Genomic DNA, 24607 nt, shown 5'->3' with positions numbered 1-24607 from the left:
CACTGTGGGGGGTGGCTGGGAGTCCGGCCAAAACCCCGGGAACCCGGTGCCTCTGTCTTCAGAGGGCTCTGCCCAGGATGCCTGAGGCCTCAAGTGTCCCTGTTGGAATCCTCAGAGCTGGGCCTGGTGTCCAGGCCAGGGCCAGGCGGCCTGCAGGCGGTGGGTGTGACCGGAGCTTCGGTCTTCTGGCTGAGGACCCCAGCCATGGGCACTTGGGACCCTGGACTGTCCTAAACCTGTAGTGGTCATGGGGAAGGAGAAAGCGGTCAAGTTCACGGTCAGTTTCCAGGGGGGCTACAGCCTCAGGCAGGTGTGGACGCCTGTGTGACCCTGCGGGCTTGCGCTGTCGATTATTTTTCACGCTCTCAGAGCAGGACCCACGGGCTGTGGTTCCCTGAGCCATTAGTGGACCAAGGCAGGACTGCCGTCATCTGGGAAGCAGCTGCGGATGTGCCTGCTTGGTCACGCCGCCGCCCAGGTGCGGGCCAGCCCTGTGGAGAAGCGGAGGGCAGGCAGGGAGCTGAAAGGCCCGGCGGAGCACACGTGTCCACCGTGTGTGCATCCGTGTGCAGAGCCCTTGGTGGGCGGGCGTGGACGTTCCCGTGAGGCTCCCTCCTGCCCTGCGTCCAGCCTCTGGGCAGCCGCCTCCTTCTCTGTCTCTCCATCACTGTCCCTGAAAATGCGGCGCTGCCCGCCACATTCCCTCGGGGTCCGGCTCTGATAATGTGATAATGAGTGATTCTACTTAATGAGACACCCTCTCAGGTCATATCAGTGCATTTTAATAGGGCCTTTCTGGAAATATCTTAACCCTAAATTTCCCAGGTAGTTGATGGAACACTGGTTGTTTCCACACCAAAAAAAAAAAAAAAAAAAGAAGAAGAAGAAAGAAAAGATAAAGAAGTAAAAGCACCCTGGTCAGATCAGTTAAGTGGTGCAGGCAATTATGTCCCCCTGGGAACTGACAAGACCTGTCACATGGTGAAGGATCTGAAATGTTCTGCAGTAAACAGCCAGGTTCCATCCAGACGTTTATATGCCCTCCATCCCTCTCATTCCCCGGACAGCTGTCAGCAGCCCCAGCTTCTGGGAAACGCCGCTTTCACCCTGAGAAGTCACCCTCTGTGCAGCTTGGCCCGTAGCAGGCCATTGTAGTACCTACTATAGGCATTGTTAAGTTAAAAAGTTTTTTATTGTGTGAAAATATTCGTAACTTAGAAGTTACTATTTTAACCATTTTACGGGCATGGCTCAGTGGTATTGTTTCCATTGTTACGCAGCCAAACCCAGCATCCATCTCCGGATCTTTCCATCTTCCCACATTGAAACTCTCAACCCATTAAACACCAACTTCTTTTTTTTTCCCCCTCTTTTAAACTTTTTATTTTGTATTGGCGTATAGCTGAGTATTTCTTTGGAAGGAGTGATGCTAAAGCTGAAACTCAGGTACTTTGGCCACCTCATGCGAAGAGTTGACTCATTGGAAAAGACTGTGATGCTGGGAGGGATTGGGGGCAGGAGGAGAAGGGGACGACAGAGGATGAGATGGCTGGATGGCATCACTGACTTGATGGACGTGAGTCTGAGTGAACTCTGGGAGTTGGTGATAGACAGGGAAGCCTGGCGTGCTATGATTCATGGGGTCACAAAGAGTCGGACACGACTGAGTGACTGAACTGAACTGAACTGATAGCTGAGTAACAATGTTGTGATAGTTTTAGGTGGACCGCAAAGGGTCTCAGCCATACATATACATGTATCCTCTCCCTCCGAAACTCCCCTCCCATCCAGGCTACCACATAACACTGAGCAGAGTTCCCTGTGCTATACAGTAGGTCCTTGCTGGTTATCCATCTTAAATATAGCAGTGTAATAGCTAGCTTTCCATTCCTCCCTGTCCCCCGACCCTGGAAACCACTGTTCTCTTCCTGTCTCTGTGAGCAGACCTCACTACTCTAGGTGTCTCATGTAAGGGGACTCCTAAGTATTTGTCTTTTGTGGCTGGCTTAAAGGCTTCCCAGGTGTCTCAGTGGTAAAGAATCCGCCTGCAATGCAGGAGACGTGGGTTCGATCCCTGGGTCAGGAAGATCTCCTGGAGAAGGAAATGGCAATCCACTCCAGTACTCTTGCCTGGGAACTTCTATGGACAGGAGCCTGGCGGTCCACAGTACGCAGGATTGCAAAGAAGTTGGACATGACTTAGTGACGAAACCTAACATTGTTACACTGAGCATAATGCCCCTGATTTAGTCTATAGTGAAGCATGCATCAGACTCTCCTTACTTTTAAAGGCTGAATAATATCCCATTGTGTGTGTAAACCACACTTTGTTCACCTGTTCAACCATCAGTGGACATTCGGGTTGTTTGCACCTTTCAGCTCTTGTGCACAATGCTGCTTTGTATATCCGGGGCTCTTTGACACCTGCCTGGTGTCCCCTGTGGGTGACTTCTGTTCCATCCAGGCAGGGGACGGTGGTGCTATGTTGCTTCCTCCTTTTTTTAGTGGAGACTAGATTATTTATCACTTACCATTGAAGCGTGTTTTTATTTATGGACACCACTGAATCCTGTCCATGAGGTATCTTTCCGTAAAAGTTGACAACCAGGTCCCCCCATGGAGAGGCTCATGAGGGACCCCGTTGCTTACAGAGGGAAGAATCTGCAGGCGGAGGAGCCGGGGCCCCATCTGTTTCTTTCCCTCGTTGTCTTCCCATCCAGCTATGATGGCCAGACCGACATCTCTAAGAAGAGGGCAGACGCTGCCCTTCCGTTGAAATGTGTTCACTTCGGCAGGGTTGGGGGGCTTGCCTTGGTGGAAACCTGTTTCCACCCTGGCGCTGCGGCGGGTCGGTGTATAAATCGGGGGCGGCCTTGTAGCCTGGGATGAGAAACGTCTTTTTAAAGACGGCGTGAGCGCTGGGGAGGCCGCGTGCTCGGGGTGCCATCCGCCTCTCACTGTGTTTCCTTGCTCTCTCCTAGCTTATGTTCCTGAGGAAGAACTGAAAGCAGCAGCGATAGACGAGGGGAGCGTGGAGGAGGATGGGCTGCCCGGGGATGTTCAGGAGGCCGACTTCGCGTGCAGCGAGGAGGCGGAGATCAAGGAGGCCCAGAGCTACCAGAACTCCCCCATCAGCACCGCAACCAACCAGGACGCGGGCTACGGCTCGCCCTTCAGCGAACACAGCGACCAGCCCGCCCACTTCAAAAGCTCCTCCTCCAAGGAGGAGAAGGAGGAGCGCCAGGGCGCGGAGGGCCTCTCCTACCCCCAGGACAGCTTGGCCCAGATCAAGGCCGTGTATGCAAACCTCTTCTCCGAGTCCTGCTGGTCCAGCTTGGCCCTGGACTTGAAGAAGTCAGCCTCGACCACGAGCACCAGCGATGCGGCCCAGAAGGAGGGCTCCACCCCCGCCCCCACGCCCCCCACCAGCACCGCGGGGGCCACGGGCACCACGGCAAGCACCCCCAGCTCGGGCTCGGGCGCCAGCGGTGGCTCAGGCTACGACTGGCACCAGGCCGCCCTGGCCAAGACGCTGCAGCAGACGTCGTCCTACGGCCTGCTGCCGGAGCCCAGCCTCTTCAGCACCGTGCAGCTCTACCGCCAGAACAACAAGCTCTACGGCTCGGTGTTCACCGGCGCCAGCAAGTTCCGCTGCAAGGACTGCAGCGCCGCCTACGACACGCTGGTGGAGCTGACGGTGCACATGAATGAGACGGGGCACTACCGGGACGACAACAGGGACAAGGACTCGGAGAAGACCAAGCGCTGGTCCAAGCCCCGGAAGCGCTCGCTGATGGAGATGGAGGGCAAGGAGGACGCGCAGAAGGTGCTCAAGTGCATGTACTGCGGGCACTCGTTCGAGTCCCTGCAGGACCTCAGCGTGCACATGATCAAGACGAAGCATTACCAGAAAGTGCCTCTCAAGGAGCCCGTGCCGGCCCTCACCAAGCTGGTCCCCTCCACCAAGAAGCGGGTGCTGCACGAGCTGGCGGCCCCCGGCTCCCCCGAGCCGGCGGGAGCGGCGGCGGCCGAGGCGGCGCTGAGCGAGGCGGCCAAGGAGCAGAAGACGGCCAACCCCTACGTGACGCCCAACAACCGCTACGGCTACCAGAACGGGGCCAGCTACACCTGGCAGTTCGAGGCCCGCAAGGCCCAGATTCTCAAGTGCATGGAGTGTGGCAGCTCCCACGACACCCTGCAGCAGCTCACCGCCCACATGATGGTCACCGGGCACTTCCTGAAGGTGACCACCTCCGCCTCCAAGAAGGGGAAGCAGCTGGTGCTGGACCCCGTGGTGGAGGAGAAGATCCAGTCCATCCCCCTGCCGCCGACCACGCACACCAGGCTCCCCGCCGCCACCGCCGCCGCCCACGTCAAGAAGCAGCCTGACTCTCCGGCGGGCCCCACCGCCGCGGAGGAGAAGAAGGAGCCCGAGAAGGACAAGGCGGCCCTGGTGGCAGGGGAGGCGGACAAGAAGATCAAGGAGGAGGGCGAGGACGCGGGCGAGAAGTTCGAGCCCACTGCCCTCTACCAGTACCTCCGCGAGGAAGACCTGGACGACAGCGCCAAGGGCGGCGTGGACATCCTCAAATCCCTGGAGAACACGGTCTCCACGGCCATCAGCAAAGCCCAGAATGGCGCGCCCTCGTGGGGCGGCTACCCGAGCATCCACGCGGCCTACCAGCTGCCGGGCACCGTGAAGCCGCCCCCGGCAGTGCAGAGCGTCCAGATGCAGCCGTCCTTCGCCGGCGGCGTGAAGCCGCTGTCCGCGGAGCACGGGGCGCTCCTGCACTCCCCGGGGAGCCTCACGCCGCCGCCCCACAAGAGCAACGTGTCGGCCATGGAGGAGCTGGTAGAGAAGGTCACAGGCAAGGTCAGCGTGAAGAGGGAGGAGAGGCCGGCAGAGAAGGAGAAGGGCTCGCCGGCCAAGGCCGCGTCCCCAGCGGCCAAGGAGAATAAGGACTTCCCTAGGGCCGAGGAGCTGGGGGGCAGCAGCAAGCCGCAGCCCAAGAAGGGCCCCGAGGCCGAGGTGGGGAAGGCCAAGAAGGAGGGCATGGGGGATGCCCCCACCCCAAACGGCACGGAGCCCCTCAAGACCAAAGTGACCAACGGCTGTAACAACCTGGCCATCATCACCGACCACTCGCCTGAGCCCTCCTTCATCAACCCGCTGAGCGCCCTGCAGTCCATCATGAACACCCACCTGGGCAAGGTATCCAGGCCCGTGAGCCCCTCACTGGACCCGCTGGCCATGCTCTACAAGATCAGCACCAGCATGCTGGACAAGCCGGCCTACCCTGCCCCTCCCGCCAAGCCGCCTGGCGCCGCCGACCGCTACTTCTACGAGAACAGCGACCAGCCCATTGACCTGACCAAGTCCAAGAGCAAGCCCCTGGTGCCCGGCGCCGCTGATGGCGTGTCCTCGCCGCTCCGGGAGAGCGCACTCATGGACATCTCGGACATGGTGAAGAACCTCACAGGGCGGCTGACGCCCAAGTCCTCCACGCCCTCCACCGTGTCGGAGAAGTCAGACGCTGATGGCAGCAGCTTCGAGGAGGCGCTGGACGAGCTATCGCCTGTGCACAAGCGGAAGGGGCGGCAGTCCAACTGGAACCCGCAGCACCTGCTCATCCTGCAGGCCCAGTTCGCCTCAAGCCTGCGCGAGACAGCAGAGGGGAAGTACATCATGTCAGACCTGGGCCCCCAGGAGCGGGTCCACATCTCCAAGTTCACCGGGCTGTCCATGACCACCATCAGCCACTGGCTGGCCAACGTCAAGTACCAGCTGCGGAGGACAGGGGGGACCAAGTTCCTGAAGAACCTGGACACAGGGCATCCTGTTTTCTTTTGCAACGATTGTGCCTCTCAGTTCAGAACTGCTTCCACGTACATCAATCACCTAGAGACACACTTAGGCTTCAGCTTGAAGGATCTCTCCAAGTTGCCCCTAAACCAGATTCAAGAACAGCAGAATGTTTCCAAAGTCCTGGCGAGCAAAGCCTTGGGCCCTTCGGGGGCCGCTGAGGACGAGCTGGGCTCCACATTCCAGTGCAAGCTGTGCAACCGGACTTTTGCGAGCAAGCACGCAGTCAAACTGCACCTCAGCAAGACCCACGGCAAGTCCCCCGAGGACCACCTGATCTATGTGACCGAGCTGGAGAAACAGTAGCCCCGGGCCCGCGCCCGCGGCGCATTGCACTACCGTCGTACTGCACTAGGCCCGGCCTGAGCCTCCGAAATCAGCCCGCTCTCGGTTGCTGACCGCCTGTCTGGACCTTGGTTTTTCTTACACATATTTTGTAGTTATATTTATATGCTCTTCGTCCGATCGTGCATGTTCCTTTTCTTTTTCTGTGAGTCAGAGTCTGACCTTTATTTTCAACATCTGTTCTCGATGTTCAGCTCTCTTTTGTAGGAGATAGTGGGGCACACTCCTCAGAGACACTTACTTAGCAGGAAAGCAAGACACAAATAACAGAGATAGACGTCGTCCTAAAATTACAAAGCTCCCATGACAGTAAAGGTCAGAGGACCTCCTAGTGTCAGATTTAACCCTGTGAGGACTGCAATCGCATTTCTGTGCCTTTCACTCAAAAAAGAAAAAGAAAAAAAAAAAGGCTTAAAGGCATTTCATTCAGATCAAAAGCTGTGTCAGACACAAAACTTATTTAATAATTAAAAAACAAGCTTTTATATGCAGAACTGGTTTGTGAAGGAAGCATGCATGCAGCTGTTGGAGAGCAGAAAGTTGTCTAGGACGTGGGGGTTAGGAAGCCACAACGTCATACGTTTAAAACAGAAAACAAAAACTAACAACAAAAACAGCAAACACCCCAGTTGCCACTATGCCCAAACCCTCTGGATGCTGAAAAATGCCACTTTTGGCAAAAAAAAAAAAAAGTATGCAAGTTATTATTTAAAAATGTGTAAAAATGCTATTTCTTTTTTCCTGTAAAATACTGCGGTTTATAGTTATTTACAAATGTAAGCTTTGGTACAAGCCGACCTTTCTATAAGCGTGCTACATTGGTAAATGAAAAAAAAATGGGGCAAATGTTGGCGTCCTTTCCTTGTAAATTGCCAGCATCAGCTTAAAAACTCGTATATGTTACATATCGTACCATTTTAATCTATTCAACTTTCTTTGTACCTTCTGGCTGTATGCTTTCTCTTTTAACTTTTTATATTGTCATTTTATATTAAATTTCTGTGTATATAATGTAAAACCACAATTTTTGAATAAAATTTAGTTCCTGCAGCTTGATTTAAATAGAGAAATTTTACTGGCACCTGCGTCTTTCCAGATGCATGTATATCAGACAAAAATAAATAAATGAAGACAAAGCAAGCGATGCACTATTAATTATACATTTTGATGTTCTATCATTAATATTGTACAGTACATTTTGGTTCACACAATTAAATCCACTGTTTTCTCAAATGTAAAATAAACCCACATGCAGTTCTTGATTTACATAGATTGTCATGTCGTCATTATTCTGCCTCTGAGACGTTATTCCAGCAACGAGAGGTACTGCTTATGCAGTCGACCAACAGAAATTCTATTCAGAACCATCATTTCATGATGTGTGTGCTGAAACGCTTATTCAGATGATAAGTACTCCTTTTCTTAAATGATAATTAAAATTTTTAATTCCACTGGGTGCCACTGGATTCCAGAGTATAGTCATTGAGCGACGGCTGATTTGTACATCGAGGGACCCGAGGTGCTTCTTGGGAGAATCCTCCCGCCCTGTTTTGAAATGTTTACAGTCATCCTTTGTGTGTATCTGGGGACCTAATGGCAGATCTTGTTCTAACAGGGACCCTGGGGGCCTTGAAATTGGTTCTGCATTGTTCCAAAGAGGAAGGGCTGGTTTCTGCACTTTTAATTGAGACTTCCCTGGTGGTCCAGTGGCTAAGACTCCGCCTTTCAATGCGAGGGGTGCTGGTTCGATCCCTGGTTGGGGAGCTGAGGTCTCGCATGCTTCTCGTGGCCAAAACCAAAACATAAAAAGCAAAACTGTAACAAATTCAACAGACTTTAAAAATGATTCAGGTAAAAAAAAAAACTCTCAAAAAAGGTACAATTTTAATAAAATGCACTGCTGTCCCTCATCCAGGATTTGGGATGGCCTTCCTTGGTCAGGTTGCTCCAGAGCCTGGTGAAGAGGGGGGCGGGGTCTTTTGGGGGAGACCACCGGGCCTCCAGTCTGTTACCTCCACCTTCTCTGTGGGCGAGGATCCTGTGCTGGGACACTTGCCCAAGGTCATTGGGCCCACGATTGACAGAACTTGGGCCTGAGCCCACAAGGCTCTGCCCCAAGGGCCGTGCTCTTAATCACCCCCATCCTGTGCTCTGTGAACTGCCTGCCCCCACCCCCCGGGAAGGACGGGCCCCTGGGGAGGGTCTGTGGTCTCTAGCAGCCGCTCGGAGGTCTCTGCAGCCGCAGGGAGGTCTCTAGCAGCCGCAGGGAGGTCTCTGCAGCCGCCCGGAGGTCTCTAGCAGCCGCAGGGAGGTCTCTGCAGCCGCTCGGAGGTCTCTGCAGCCGCCCGGAGCAGATGAGCCTTCTTCCAGTTACTGCCACGGCAGCCCCAGGTCCAGATGCAAAGCAGGCCAGCTCTATCTTCTGCTGGGTCTGAACAGTAAATTGCAGTGATGTTGGTTAAGTGTGCAGTGTCCTCTACTAGTAATACAGAAACTCGATTCCTGTGAATACAGGTGGAAACATCCAGAGGACCAGTTGGCTGCCTTTTGTGTGAGGATTTACTTCTACAGGTTTCTGCTTCCTTCATCAGTGTTTGAAGAGACGCACCCTGGCCTTCTTCCTCTGGTCCCTGAACGCACTCCACGGGTGGCACTGCGCTCTCTCAGGGGAGCTCCCCTTTCTCCCAGGGGAACCCCCCTTTCTCCCAGGGGAACAGGCTGCTTCTTCGGAGCCCAAGGGCAAATGGCCCTGAGGGCCTCGCATGAGCTGGCCACAGATCCCCCTCTAGGAGGCTGGTGGGCCTGGCGGGGGCAGGCGTCCTGCTAACCTTGTGTACACACAAACATAACCCTATTTTGCATTTGTGTTTGCAGCTTGAACCTCAGGTTTAATAAGTAATCAAATATTTTTCCCTTTCAATGTGGATTTTTAAAAAATTTGAGGTATGCCTCTGAATGTGGATTGGGTCTGGATGTTTGTTGTTATTTAGTCGATATTTGAAAGATGTAAAGCCTATAAAATAATGATGATGCTAGCTGATGTAAGAGAAACAAACTTTGAGACATGTTTGCAGAAAGAAGGGATTAAAAACTTCCAAGATTTATGTTCCTCCATTTCTATGTTTGGTAATCTTCAAAAAGCTTTGAAACATTTGAAAGCCTATCTAAGTGACTTCTGAAGTTTCAGAAACCTGTGCCTACAAATAAAGGTTTCTGCTTTTTTCCAAGGTAGAATTTCTGTTACTTACTTATTATTATTTTCCTGAAGGTGGTGGAAACCATTAAAACCCAGTCATTGAATTGTAAAATTAAAAAATACCAAAGAGTAAGATTTGGAGAGCATTTATAATTTTTCTATACCTTTTATAAAGTAATACATAGCCTTTGCAGAAAATGTGTAACACACACACACAAAAAAAATGAAATAAAGAAGGAAATAAAAATCAACTAATGTTTTCATCTAGAGAAAAATCATTTAATATTTTAGTGCTAGCATCTTTTAAAAATTTTCTACAAAACAAATGCACAACATACTTTTGTACTTGCTTTTTCCGTTAGCAGATAATGTGTATGTTCCCATTTCGTTAAATTTCAAAAAATTTGAATCTTACTGAGATGTATTATAATTTACTAATTAATTCTCTACTAGTTAGAATTTTGAAAAGCAGCATTTAGATTCTTATCAAGTTTTCAGTGTTAAAAATGACTACAGAAGGAATGTTCCACTCAATATTCCCATGCATATTTCTGATTATTTCCTTAAAATAAATACTGTGAACTTAAAAAAGTATTTACAACCTAAAAGTTGAGAACTATGTTTGATTCACTGGGAATTTTTCAAGCTGGGGAGGCAGTGTTTCCAGTGACCCAGAGAGAACTGCTCTAGGAGGCGCGGGGCAGAGCCAGGTTGTGTGGACATTTTGCAACAAAAGGCAGGTAGTCTGGACGTCAAAATATTGTTAAAGAAAACCAGATATCCTAAGTTAAAAAATTTAGACTTTTCTGTGTATGGGAAGATGCAAGAGTCCGGGCTCTCTGAAATCAGTCCTTTGAGCTGCACCTCAGCTACCTGGGCCAGCGTCCCGTGTTTTCGTGTCCTGAGTCTCCCTGGGGCTCACCTTAGGGGAGAGGCTGCAGTCTGATGGCTGCTAGAGGGCAGGCATTCCTTCTTCCAGAGTGCCCTCCCCAGCTCACCATAGGGGGGTAGATGCAATCACAGATGACTGTGACCTCCTTGTTGACTGATAACGGCAGGAAATAGTCCATTTCTCAGTCCCTAAAGCTGAAATTTCTGCTGCGTCCCGTGACTGGATGCCTGTGCCCAAATCACTGATGAGAAAGCCTGTCCAGCCCCAGCCGCTGGCCCTCAGCGGAGCCACCGTTTCTGTCCACCTTTGCTTCATGAACACCAGAATTTTTTTTTTTTTTTTAATTTCTGGCTGTTTTCACTAATTAGCCAATGTAATATTGACATTTTAATAATATGCTTATTGTCCGTTGATGTTATTTAAAGAAAAGATGGCTTAAGGACTTGTATGATTTTTTTGGAAGACTTTCATGTGAATCATGAGCTCATTTAAATTTGGTGGCCAATCTGCATATTTTACAGAAAACACACGACAGAGGGGTGAGAAAGGAGCTGCTGAAGGTCTGCGGCTCCCCGGCGGCTCCAGAGCAAGAGAGAACAGGGCAGTGTGTCTTCTCGTCCAGTCCTCCCAGGATAGATGGCTTGTGAAAACGCACCCAAAGACGTCAAGTATATCATGTACCAGCACTGTCTTTAAATTGCCTGACTTGGAATAGGGAGGAAAACTCCAAATTCTAGGATTTCTATGACTAACGATGAGTATTTCTTAGGCAAACAAAGATAATCTCAGAAAAAAGTGCACTGCCCTAGGGAGATGAGAGGTGGTCACCTAGAGGGACTTCAGGCTTCCCTGGTAGCTCAGCTGGTAAAGAATCCGCCTGCAATGCAGGAGACCCAAGTTCAATTCCTGGGTTGGGAAGAGCCCCTGGAGAAGGGATAGGCTACCCAATCCAGTATTCTTGGGCTTCTCTGGTGGCTCAGATGGTAAAGAATCAGCCCGCAATGTGGGAGACCTGGGTTCGATCCCTAGGTCGGGAAGATCCCCTGAAGGAGGGCATGGCTACCCAGTCCAGAATTCTTGACTGGAGAATCCCCAAGGACAGAGGAGCCTGGTAGGCTACAGTCGACAGGGTCTCAAAAAGGTGGACACAACTGAGCGACTAAATGCAGCACAGAGGGACCCGCACAGAAGAGAAGTGAGAAGAGAAGGACCGATTCAAAAGTCTAGCCCAGGAAACCATGCTTGATATTTTGTAAAAACCTATAAGGGGAAAGAATCTGAAAAAGGATACATATAACTGGATCACTGTGCTATATACCTGAAATTGACATCATATTGTAACTCAGCTGCTCTCAAATAAAAAATGTCTATGTAGATAGTATGTCCCACAGGATAGTTTCTTCAAGAGTTCAAGTTCAAGGCCATTGCTAACTCAGAGTTGGATGTCTGACCCATTCTGATGGGAATGTGAAGAGACTTACACCAAAGCTGTGAAGATCAGGAGGAAGGCATGTCACCTTCAGACAGATTAAAATCAGGAGAAAAGGCTTACACCAACTACTGCTTAGAAGTTGACCCATGACTAATTTGCCATTATTTCTCTTAAATCACACAGAAATGTTTGCAACTTGATCTGACTAGTTATCAGTTAACTAGTATCAGTTAAGTTTAGTCACTCAGTCGTGTCTGACTTTTGGGACCCCATGGACTGCAGCACACCAATCTTCCCTGTCCATCACCAACTCCTGGAGCTTGCTCAAACTCATCTCCATTGAGTCGGTGATGCCATCCAACCATCTCATCCTTTGTCATCCCCTTTTCCTTCTGCCTTCAATCTTTCCCAGCATTAAGGTCTTTTGCAATGAGTCAGGTCTTCATAGCAGGTCAAAGTATTGGAGTTTCAGCTCCAGCTCCAGCATCTGTCCTTCCAATGAATATTCAGAACTGATTTCCTTCAGAATGGACTGGTTGGATCTACCTGCAGTCCAAGGGACTCTCAAGAGTCTTCTCCAACACCACAGTTCAAAAGCTTCAATTCTTCGGTGCTTTGCTTTCTTTATAGTTCAACTCACATCTATACACGACTACTGGAAAAAGCATAGCTTTGATTAGATGGAACTTTCTTGGCAAATTATGTCTCTGTTTTTGATATGCTGTCTAGGTTAGTCATAAGGTTTCTTCCAAAGCACAAGCATCTTTTAATTTCATGGTTGCAGTCACCATCTGTAGTGATTTTGGAGCCCCCCAAAATAAAGTCTGTCATTGTTTCCATTGCTTCCCCATCTATTTGCCATGAAGTGATGGGGCTTGATGCCATGATCTTAATTTTCTGAATGTTGAGTTTTAAGCCAACTTTTTCACTTTCCTCTTTCACTTTCAGCAAGAGGCTCTTTAGTTCTTCGCTTTCTGCTATAGGGTGGTATCATCTGCATATCTGAAGTTATTGATATTTCTCCCGGCAATCTTGATTCCAGCTTGTGCTTCATCCAGTCTAGCTGTTCTCGTGATTTTAAGTAATTTTAAGTGCATTTAAGTTAAATAAGAAGGGTGACAATATGCAGCCTTGACATACTCCTTTCCTGATTCGGAACCAGTCTGTTCCATGTCCAGTTCTAACTGTTGCTTCTTGACCTGCATACAGATTTCTCAAGAGGCAGGTCAGGTGGTCTGGTATTCCCATCTCTTTAGGAATTTTCCACTATTTGTTGTGATCTACACAGTCCAAGGCTTTGGCATAGTCAATAAAACAGAAGTAGATGTTTTTCTGGAACTCTCTTGCTTTTTTGATGATCCAATGGATGTTGCAATTTGATCTCTGGTTCCTCTGCCTTTTCTAAATCCATCTTGAACATCTGGAAGTTCATGGTTCATGTACTGTTGAAGCCTGGCTTGGAAAATTTTGAGCATAACTTTACTAGCGTGTGAGATGAGTGCAATTGTGTGGTATTTTGAACATTCTTTGGCATTGCTTTTCTTTCGGATTGGAATGAAAACTGATCTTTTCCAGTCTGTGGGCACTGCTGAGTTTTCCAAATTTGCTGGCATATTGAGTGTAGCACTTTCACGGCATCATCTTTTAGTATTTGAAAAAGCTCAGCTGGAATTCCATCACCTCCACTAGCTTTGTTCGTAGTAATGCTTCCTAAGGTCCACTTGACTTTGAATTCCAAGATGTCTGGCTCTAGGTGAGTGATCACACCATCGTGGTTATTTGGGTCATGAAGATCTTTTTTGTATAAATCTGTGTATTCTTGCCACCTCTTCTTAATATCTTCTGCTTCTGTTAGGTCCATACCACTTTGGTCCTTTATTGTGCCCATCTTTGCCTGAAATGTTCCCTTGGTATCTCTAATTTTCTTGAAGAGATCTCTAGTCTTTCCCATTCTATTGTTTTCCTCTATTTTTTTTGCATTGATCACTGAAGAAGGCTTTCTTCTCTCTTCTTGCTGTTCTTTGGAACTCTGCATTCAGATGGGTTTATCTTTTCTTTTCTCCTTTGTCTTTAACTTGTCTTCTTTTCTCAGTTACTCAGACAGCCATTTTGTCTTTTTGGATTTCTTTTTCTTAGGGATGGTCTTGCTCCCTGCCTCCTGGATAGTGTCACGAACCTCCGTCCATAGTTCTTCAGGCACTGTGTCTTTCAGATCTAATCCCTTGAATCTATTTGTCACTTCCACTGTATAATCATAAGGAATTTGATTTAGGTCAAACCTGAATGGTCTAGTTGTTTTCCATGCTGCTGCTGCTGCTGCTGCAGCTAAGTCACCTCCGTCATGTCCAACTCTGTGCAACCCCTTAGACAGCAGCCCAGCAGGCTCCCCCGTCCCTGGGATTCTCCAGGCAAGAACACTGGAGTGGGTTGCCATTTCCTTCTCCAATGCATGAAAGGGAAAAGTGAAAGTGAAGTCACTCAGTCATGTCCGACTCTTAGCGACCCCATGGACCGCAGCCTACCAGGCTCCTCTGTCCATGGGATTTTAATTTCTAATTTAATGAGATATAATTGACATGTAATGTTATATTAGTTTCCATTGCACAGCATAATGATTTGACACATTTGTATGTTATTAAATGATCACCTCTGTGAGTCCAGTCAACATCTATCACTACGCATAGTCACCATTTTTCTTACCCTGGGATAAGAACTTTTAAGATCTACTCTCCTAGCAAATTTCAAGTATATGCGTGCTTAGTTGCTCAGGTGTGTCCACCTCTTCATGACCCCGATGGACTGCAACACGCCAGGCTCCTCTGTCCATGGGGATTCTCCAGGCAAGAACACTGGAGCAGGTTGGCATGCCCTCCTCCAGAGGACCTTCCCAACCCAGGGATAGAACCCAGGTCTCCTACATTGCAGGCAGATTCCTTAAGTGTTATTAATTGCTGTCACTATGCTGTATATTACATCTCTGGTGTAGGGAAGTATAAAATAGATATTTTATAACTGAAGGTGCATATTTTTTCTTTCCTTCACCCATCTTCCTATGTAATAATAAAAGTAAGAAAGGTCTGAAAAATTTTAATCCTTTATGACCTGTGTAATTTACATATTGAATCATAACATCCTGACACGTGTCTCATGCCATTAAGCTCAGTTTATACTGAGTAATGATTGACCAATGAATCATTATACTTACCAAGTTCAACCTTTGGGTCTTTCAAGTCCTTAAAATTATGGAAGACAAATATTGACTTATGTTTTGATTTGTTAACTTTAGGAGACAGTAGTACCCTAAATGGGTTTCCCCAGTGACTCAGCAGTGAAGAATCCACCTGCAACGCAGGAGACGTGGGTTTGATCCCTGGGTCAGAAAGATTCCCTGGAGAAGGGCATGGCTACTGCAATATTCTTGCCTAGAAAATCCCATGGACAGAGGCACCTGGCAGGCTGTAGTTCATGGGGTCGCAAGGAGCTGGACATAACAAGTGACTGAGTGAGTGAAAGAGTGCCCTAAATACCTTCATTTTGTTTGTAATATTTTGATTTAAAAATTAGTGAAGTCAAATGTCCACTTTCAAAGCTATTTATTCTCCCTTTGAGATTCCTGTCCTTACTCAATTTTTGAGTCATGAATAATCTGGATGTGCAGAATTCCTGGATGGTGAGCTCAGATATTGGCATGAAACTGTGGGTTTTTACATATCGAATGGCCTGGTTATGACTGCTTCTCAAGGTTGGAGCCTGGGCATTAAAATTTGAAATGTGTCTATAGACAGAAATCTGAAGGTAAGCGTTTGCTTAAATCTTCAGGTTACTATGAAGTGTGTATTTCATTTAAGAGGGCTTTTAAAGTGTCTGCCCTCATTGTGATTGTTATCTTAAATATTCAGTTCAGTTCAGTTGCTAAGTCATGTCTGACTCTTTGCGACCCGGTGGACTGCAGCACACCAGGCTTGCCGGTGCATCACCAACTCCCGAAGCTTGCTCAAACTCATGTCCATTAAGTCAGTGATGCCATCCATCCATCTTATTCCCTATTGTCCCCTTCTCCTCCCGCCTTCAATCTTCCTAGCATCAGGGTCTTTTCAAATGGGTCAGCTCTTCGCATCAGTTGGCCCAAGTATTGGAGTTTCAGTTTCAACATCAGTCCTCCCAGTGAATATTCAGGACTGATTTCCTTTAGGATGGACTGGTTGGATCTCCTTGCAATCCAAGGGATCTCAAGAGTCTTCTCCAACACCACAGTTCAAATATCTATCTTAAATATTAATATAAGGCAAATGTTCATCTTTAAGTTCTGGTTACACTGGAAGTTCCCAGTGTGACCGTGTGTAGCATCCTGTTGTTTGTTGTCATGGAAGTCTTGCAATGTCACAAAAGCCTGACAAAACCAGAAGCTGCAGAGAGATGCCCACGTTGCCATCACTCTAGCTGCTCAGAAGAGCATGTTTCAAAAAGAAGAATCATAAAGTTATAGATGACCTCTTACTTTCTGTTTTGATAAAAGCATGCCCCATTCTTCTTTTCTGAGATGCTTAGATTTTTAAATTGAGAGTGGGATCCTGTATCAGGACAAGAAAGTCTGATATTTCGGACACTGGTTTAAAAGTCCTCCATTTGGCCAGTGGTTTCCGTTCCAGGAGAAGAGTCTTAACGGCATTGCTTTGGCATGAATGGATGCAGCTGACGTTCAGGTGACCTTGGTGGTGCGCTTGCTCCCCCCTCCCAGGTGACCTTGGCGATGTGCTCGCTCAGTGCCCCTCTCGCAGGTGGCACGGACGGCATTCATTTCCACTCTGCCAGGTGTCATCGGGCACTTCCCAGGAGCAAGTGTGGCCTTTCTTAAGCTGCAACTCCTCGAAGTCAAGCAAATGTTTTTCTTCTGTAGGGATAAAATCTAGACTTCTCACTCTCTTTCCAAGAGTTTCCTTCTTGAAAATTCCCACTTCCTAGAACCCTTCAGGAGGGGCAGACTCTCAGCATCGAGAAGCCAGGCCGGAGGAGCCCATGAGAGAGCAGGTGCAAGGCCCCGGGGGCCTGTGGCTGGATACTCAGCCTGCACGCAGGGTGGGAAGATGTGGTCTGTGTGTCCCAGTCGGGACAACAGTGGGAGAGCCGAGGTTCGGGGGAGGCTCGGGAGCGGGGCCCCCATAGATCGGACACACTGGGGACTGTTTTGGGTCTGTGTTCATGGTCTCCACGGTGATTCTGAAAGGGGATGGTCATGCTGCCGTCTGTTTGAGGAAGTGTGGTGAGCAGACAGGTTGACCTCAAGGAGAGAGAACGTGCCAGCAAGAAGGCAGAATCAGGCCGCCGGGCCAGTGGGGCAGCTGGTGATATGCAACAGGTGCAGGCCTGGGCGTCCTGCGTGGGTGTAACTAGGACTGAGTGGTTGGAAGCCGAAAGGAGCAGGAATGATGTGGAGTGTTGCATTGCGGTCGTGGGCTGGTGAACGGAGGTGCGGTTCTCTCTACTGGCGACGGTCTGCAGATTTCATTTGGTAAGAAAAGATGAGCAAAGAGAGGATGAGAGCGTGGCCTTGCTAGGGTTAAAGATCCTTAAGCTTTAGAGAGAATGTATAAAAGAAAATCTCTTTCTGAAGTAATTTATGGAAATGCTGTGCTCCTTTGAAGGCTCCATGTCACCGCGTGGCACTGCGCAACGTTCTCTTTCTTCACCTGTCAGGCAAAGACCACCTCGAAGAGTCTCACTGCTGATTACTAGTTAATTGTCATTAATAAGTGACAACTGACATTATGGGGGCTTAATGCAGAGAGAACAGAAAAGAGCCACAGATATTCTAATGAGCTGACTCCTACGTGCCCTCTATTGTTGTCGAGAATGAGGAGCTGTCGTCATTGTTCGGGAGATGGGCTCCAATTGCTCTGGAAAATATTCACTTTTAATTTCTTTATGCAGAGATAATTCCTGGTACTCTGTATTTCTCCCTCTCCCAGCCCCCTCTTCTTTGAGCATGCACGCACAAGTGTGCACACACACACACACACACACAGACACACAGTGCACACTTTCCCACTCTCCTGTGAGCAAGCTTAAAACTCCCATGAGCTCTTGCAACTTGTCCCTGGGCAGAGCAGTAGGACCCTGTAACAAAGCGATTCAGTATCCTAGTCATCAATGACTTGGATGGGGACCCAGGTGGGAAGGGCCAGAGCTGAGAAGAGAAGGGTGGTAGGAAGGTGGAGAGGAAAAATGATTTAACAAGAAAAGATGCACCAGTCACCAGGGGAGAGCTGCATGTGTTGACCAGGAACTTGCGAACACACGTCACAGCCCATTTACCCCAGAGGAACGTTTCTCTTCCAAGCCCTGAGAGCTGGAAGACACTGACAATGACCATCCCCTGCCAAATCCCCACAGAATGAATCCTCCAGAAGACAAGCCGGAGATGAGGGGAAATGATTCAATAGGCATCGAACTTTGAGTTACATCAGCTGCCACTTGTTTTTGATAAGTTTCACCCAACCAGAATCCGCCAGTAAGAATCCTTAACCACCAGGACCCTGTTCTTTCTTGCAGATGGGTGTGTATTTACACATAGAGGCACTACTTTATTTTGACTCTACCAGAGTAGAAAGTACAATAAAAAACGTACAGCCAGATAATATGGGCCTCGGCTGGAGCACCCTCGCAGTGGCCTTCGTCCGTCTGCAGGAGAAGGGGGAGATGAGCGGAGCACAGGTGGCGTCAGTATCGGCTCCAACTCTGAAGGTTTCCAAGCAGGAGCACAGCAGGGTGATCCTGCGGAAGGCGCAGGCTGAAGCCAATAGGAAGAAGATGTGTTGTTTTTCAAGTGCCAACACCTCCTAACAACAATTTCTCATGCTATCAGATCATTTCACACTGTGCCATCCACCTTCTATCACGTCTTATCACACAAACGCAGTTTCAAGCCTGATATTTGAAGGCTGCTCTGCTAAAGAGAGAAATTCTGCCTCGATCCTTAAAATGCTGCTGTGGCAGTCACTCCTTTGTGCAGCGTGAACCCTCTGCCACGCTCATGTCTGCTCCGTGATGGGCTTCGGAAGCGGGGTTGTGTTTTGAATGGCAGTAGGCGGCGGGGCCTGGCCTGCTCCCACGTTGGCGTGAGCCCGGATCTCCAGCTGATCCTAGCGGGCTACAAAGTGGTGACAGGAGGCGGCCATCCTCATCCTCAAATCGGCTTGCCGCCAGCTGCACCGCGCTGTTGACGTGTGTCGTGATCTCAAGAAAAATGCCGGAGCCTCGTGCGGGCGTGCAGCTCTGGGCCCACATCTGCGGCGTTCATACTCGTGTCGTTGAGTTCTCAGACTTACGTTTTCAGCTTGACACTCAGATTTGGTTTGCTGTTTTGTTTGTAAGGCTGTGCATCAGCCCCAGCGTGGTATCATCTGTAGCTGTGATCAGCCTGACATCAATATTCTCACTCACCTAACTTTTATACAAAAACATGGACAAGACATCACAAGTCTGTTCCAGGCCCTGGCTGGCCTTGGTGAATGGACATCCATCCATCCCTCGTCACGGCTTCATTGGCGTCGTGCAGATGTAAAAGAGCAGGGGATTCAAAGGCTGAAGATCAGACTGGCTTATTAACCTCAGCTGCTTTTTCATCAAAGTTGCAATAGCACACAAAATGTGTCTCACCCTGCGCTCAATGCTACCAGTGTTATTGTTCGATCTGCTCAATTATAAATCTGTCTTATTAGACAGCCATCCTCTCTCCTTCACAGAAATACCCAAATTTGTTCAAGCACCTCTTTTAAAGTGGCGGATAGGAAACACACTTGTAGGTTGATGAGATGAATCACATGTCTGCGTTGGGAGAGTGAAACCTTCCCTGCTTCACGGAAATGTTACTGCTCCAAGCGCATCCTTGTCCATTAGCACCAAAGTGGCTCAGCTGGGATCTGGTTGCTGCCTGGCCCTTCCCTCGTGGTCCAGCGGTTAGGACTCTGCCTTCCATGGGAGGGGCTGTGGGTTCCATTCTGGTCAGGGAGCTGAGATTCCCCCATGCCTCATGGTCCAAAACTCAAAACATATAAAAGGGGCAATATTGTAGCAAATTCAATAAAGATTTTTTAAATGGTCTATGTTAGAATAAATAATAAAAATTAAAAAAAATAAAAAGAAATGTGAATTTCTAAACAACAAAATAATCTGATTGCTGCAACACCTAAAATGTGAGCATTAGTAGAGTCTGAGTTGGAGAGAGAGAGAGAGGGGTCAGGGCAGGCAGGAGACACGCTGTGGAAGGGTTGGGTTGGCTGTCCAAGGGCGACCCGAACAGCCGTGTGGTTGGAGTGCCACACCCGTGTGTCCCCACCTGCTCACCATGCAGGTTTCCAGGGTGGATATGCAGAGAGGTAGTTTGGCCAGGGAATGATGTTTGTCAGTCTATGGACCTCGGGCCTCACTGGCTTCCCTCCCCACAGGGGAACAGGTTGATGTGTGGGAGGGATTAGGCGGACTTTAGGGGACTCAGTAGAAGCAAGAAGAACCCCCGACCCTTCACCATGAGCTCTGAGGGATTCCTGTTTGGTTTCCTGGGCGCTGGGCTCTGCAGTCTTCCAAAGAACAGCTTCCTGGGGACCAGGGGCTGGCGTTTCCCTCCTCCGCTCCACAGAAGCCCCTAAAACCCCGGTGATCTGTGAGTCCTGACCCAGGTCCAAACTCCTCCCCTCGGGCTGGAACAAGGGTGCAGGAGGGAGTGCCCGTGGAGAAGGGGGCTGGAAGGTGCAGCCAGCGATGGCAGGGCCATCTCCAGGCAGGGAGGATGTGCCCCTTCCTTCCGCTGGGTTGAACCGAAGGGAGCCCAGCGAGGTGAGGCTCTGGAGAGACACGATGTTGCCACGTCAGGCGCTGGGCTGCTATGACGGCTTGTTTGGGGGAATCTGGGTGATGCTTAGTTTGTGTCTAGAAACATTCACCCTTTGGCTGTTGGCATAAATCAGTCCCTTGCCTTGTAGGACTGATGCCCCAGCCAGTAAAGGCACCCCCACGGTCTCTGCTGAGCGGCCCCTCCACAATACAGCCACTTGCTTCTTCCAGCCAGCGGGAGAGCATCTCCACTGCATCTCTTTTAGGGATCGCCTTCACCTGCTTAGGCCAGGCCCGCCAGGGACCATCTCCCTTTGGATGAACTAAAAATCATCTGACCAGTGACCTTCGTCACCTCTCACATCACTTGCCTTTGCCATATACCTGATCAAGGCAGTGACATCTGACTGATCCCACACTCCAGGGGAAGCAATCCCCCAGGGAGTGTAGACAACAAGGCCTGAAGTTGGGGGCCACTGTAGAATTCTGCCTTCCACATCCCACAAGAGCCTGAGGCCAAGTGCCTCTGATACGTACAAGTGTGTCTGTTAATAGCTCAGTCGTGTCCGACCCTGCAACCCCATGGACTGTAACTTGCCAGGCTCTTCCGTCCATGGGATTTCCCAGGTAAGAGTACTGGAGTGGGTTGCCATTTCCTTCTCCAGGGGATCTTCCTGACCCAGGGATTCAACCCGGATCTGCTGCATTGCAGGCAGATTCTTTACCCTCTGAGCCAACAGGGAAGACTTCTGATATGAAAGGTCAAGTCCAAATGATGTCACGTGGCTCATGCGATGGGGGCTGACCACAGGTGAGTAGCCGTGTGGCTCAGTTTCCCTGTCTGAAGTCTGAGGCTGACAACAGCGTGCATGTCCTTCCTTGTGGAGATGGAATGGGACGATGTTTGCGGGGTGCTTGGCGGGGAGTCTGGGCGAGTGAGCGCTCGATAAATAAGAGCTATAACTCACTGCCAAAGCAGAAGCCTGCGCTCTGCACTGGCCTTGTGGGTGATCTGCAGCGCAGAGTACTGTTTCTCAGAGTTTCGTCATCTCCTGTGAGATGTGCTGAGGTCAGGTCGGGGGCACAGGGGATGCCCTCCTCGGGCCGTGGTTAAGGCTTGGAAGTCAGATTCGGGAAAGAAGTGACTTCCCTCTGCCAGCCCCTAAGGATGGAGGGCTGACCCCCAGCATAAGGAGGAACTGGCTTCAAGGATTTGACCACAAAGGGTAAGTAATGTGTTTTTAAAATAAGCTTCAGAGAGACAGTGAAATTGCCTGTATTTGGCCAGGAACACTCTGAAATTCTTCCAAGATGGGGCTTGAAAATATCTTACAGAAGTTAGAGATGTGTCTTCTGTGCTATAATTTTTGGCTCGCAGAGCATTTATAAATGCACGATAGTGACGTTGTATGGCGAGATTGGTGAATTTGGGGTCGGTTAGTAATCAATAAATTTGTGAATAACATGTGGTTGTATCACATGAGCGTGTCAGCAATGGTGTCTGAGGAGTGACCGGGGTCACGACAGCCTGCAGCTTCTGTGCCCACGCCGACTGCAGCCTGTCACCCTGCTCCCCGGCTGAGGAAGGCCTCTGAGCTTGGGTGAGCCACCCCAACCTGCGTCCAGTTCTCGGCAACGAAGAGGCTGATCTGTGGGGATGGTGCGGTGACTGCAGGGCCCTACTAGACCAGCAGCTGACACCCCAAGCTGGAAGGAGGTGTTTGTTCAGTGTTATTATTTCTGCCCGCTTCCCTGGTGGCTCAGTGGTAAAGAACCCTCCTGCCAATGCAGGAGACACAGGAGATGCAAGTTCAATCCCTGGGTCAGGAGGACCCCCTGTAGGAAGATCCCCTGTAGTGAGAAATGGCAACAGACTCCAGTATTCTTGCCTGGAGAATACACAGAGGAGCCTGGCGGACTACAGTCCATATGGTGGCAAAGTGTTGAACACGACTAAGTGTGCACACACACACACACACGTGCACACACACAACGACTGAGCGCGCGCACACGCACACACACACGTGCACACACACTTTATTTCTGAAAGTGCAGAATTGGGGACACGCAGTATCCCTTTGTTGAAACACTGATTTTTGTCAAGTTTAACGAATGTTCAGTAGGTGAAGGGGCCTGTCAGGGTGGGGAGAATCTCAAAGTGGGAGCTAACTCCTGGCTCCCCACTCAGTGGCTGGTCTCTGTTACCCCTGTTTTCAGAATTATAACTGAGAATCATTGCCAAATCCAGTCATCTTCTCCTCCATGCCTTCTTCGAAGAGTTTTACAGTCTTAGCTTTTATGATTGAGTCTTTGATCCATGTTGAGTTACTTTTGTACGTGGTATAAGGTAAGGATCCAACTTTACTATTTTGCATGTAACTGCCCAGTTGCATCTGCACTGTTTGTTGAGAGACTGTCTGTCTGTCATTGAATTCTCTGAGCATCCTTTGAAAATCATCTAACCACACATGCAAGGAAGGAAATAGCAACCCACTCCAGTAATCTTGCCTGGAAAATCCCATGGACGGAGGAGCCTGGTAGGCTACAGTCCATGGGGTCGCAAAGAGTCGGACACAACTGAGCGACTTCACTTCACACATGCAAGGACTCCTTCCTGGGCTTTCTCTTCTCTTCAGCTGGTCTTCTGTCTGTTTTTGTTCTTTGCGCCTGTTCTGACGACTGTAACTCTGTAGAAAATTTGGAATCAAGAAGTATGAGTGCAACTCTTAGAGTTTTCTTTCAAGGTTGTTTTGGCTAACCCCAAATTTTTGGATTATCATCCTTTTTTTTCCCCTCTGTTCCTATTAACATTTCTCAGAGAAATAATCCTCTGAACCAGTTTGTGCAACTTTACTTCAAAAGTATTTTTTTTCCAAACTGTAAAATTAGTTTGCAATTTGTCTTCCTAAAGTCCATAAGAAAACAATTTTCATTCATGTTCATCATAAGAATGTAATGGTCAGGTTGTTCAAAACTGTCGGTGGATTGCAGTTTATTCCTGTCCCTGAAGACGCATTGCTCCGTAAGCAGCTTAGCTTCCTTGTCATCCTTCCAGGTCTAGGGGCTGAACTTCTCTGTGCTTTCTCTGCAGCCTTCCCTATCCGTGAGCCTGGAAGGCAGCCTGTTGGAGATGTTGTGACAATTAGTAAAACGGAGTCTGTAAAAATGCTTTGAATACTTTGAAAGAAAAGTGTCAGGTAAATTCAGGGAAAAGAACTAGCAGAACTCTCGAATCAGGGCAAACATCGATTTCCCCCATCTTTTTATGGAATGTTGCAGGGGGAACATTCCCTTCTCCAGTGATCCTGAGATTTCTTTAAGCCTGCGACTTCTGTGATGAAGTTGTGTTACTGGAGAATGCCTCGAAAGCAGGCCAAATGGGAGTTGCTCCGCTGCGGTCCAGACACTGAAGGTTCCGGGGTAATTTCTGGCTGCAGGGTCAGGTGTGGAAGAGCCCCCTTTGCCTTTAAAGCCCATTTGGATGCACAGCTCCCTCCTTCATGTTTTCATTTTTATTAACTTTATGCATACACATTATTTTTAAAAGCATAGATTTCTGTAGGGCTCATTATAGGGAAATTATAGGGAATAATTATATTTATATAATTAGAAATATAATGATTATATAATGATAAAATTATATAATTATACATATAATAATTGTATAATTACAGGGAAATAAATAGATTTTCCTAACCCAGGAATCGAACTGGGGTCTCCTGCACTGCAGGCAGATTCTTTACCAACTGAGCCATCAGGGAAGGGATTATAGGGAAATATCTGTTCCTAAGTCAACTTTTGCCTTCTTCATCTAGATGTCAGTGATTTAGCTCTAGATACTATATAACACCTTCCTACTCTGGATAAAATAATACTGCTCAATTACCCACCTCTCACAATCCCTCTCCCCCATATAGCCCTCCCTCACGCTCTCAGAAGAACTATCTGCTCTGTTTGATCAATAGTCCATTGTTACGTCACTGTGACTTCTAAACTATTGTTTAGAGCTGAACTGTATGCGACCCCAGGATCGCATTTCTCTTCCTCTAC

The 24607-nt window shown here is 48.8% G+C and overlaps 1 protein-coding gene across 1 annotated transcript; it reads left to right on the top strand.

Moving 5' to 3' along the window:
* The first annotated feature begins 247 nt into the window (after window positions 1-247).
* On the top strand, window positions 248-7412 carry TSHZ1 (teashirt zinc finger homeobox 1). The gene is made up of 3 exons (XM_052660202.1): window positions 248-277; window positions 370-478; window positions 2880-7412. The coding sequence occupies exons 1-3, from the start codon at window positions 248-250 to the stop codon at window positions 6167-6169; spliced, it is 3429 nt and encodes a 1142-aa protein (XP_052516162.1). The 3' UTR covers window positions 6170-7412.
* Window positions 7413-24607: the final 17195 nt, after the last annotated feature.

This window comes from Budorcas taxicolor, chromosome 22 (genome assembly GCF_023091745.1).
Source record: "Budorcas taxicolor isolate Tak-1 chromosome 22, Takin1.1, whole genome shotgun sequence".
Lineage (NCBI taxonomy): Eukaryota > Metazoa > Chordata > Mammalia > Artiodactyla > Bovidae > Budorcas > Budorcas taxicolor.
Note: the sequence above shows the minus strand (reverse complement) of the source record. Positions and strands in the feature narration are given on the sequence as shown.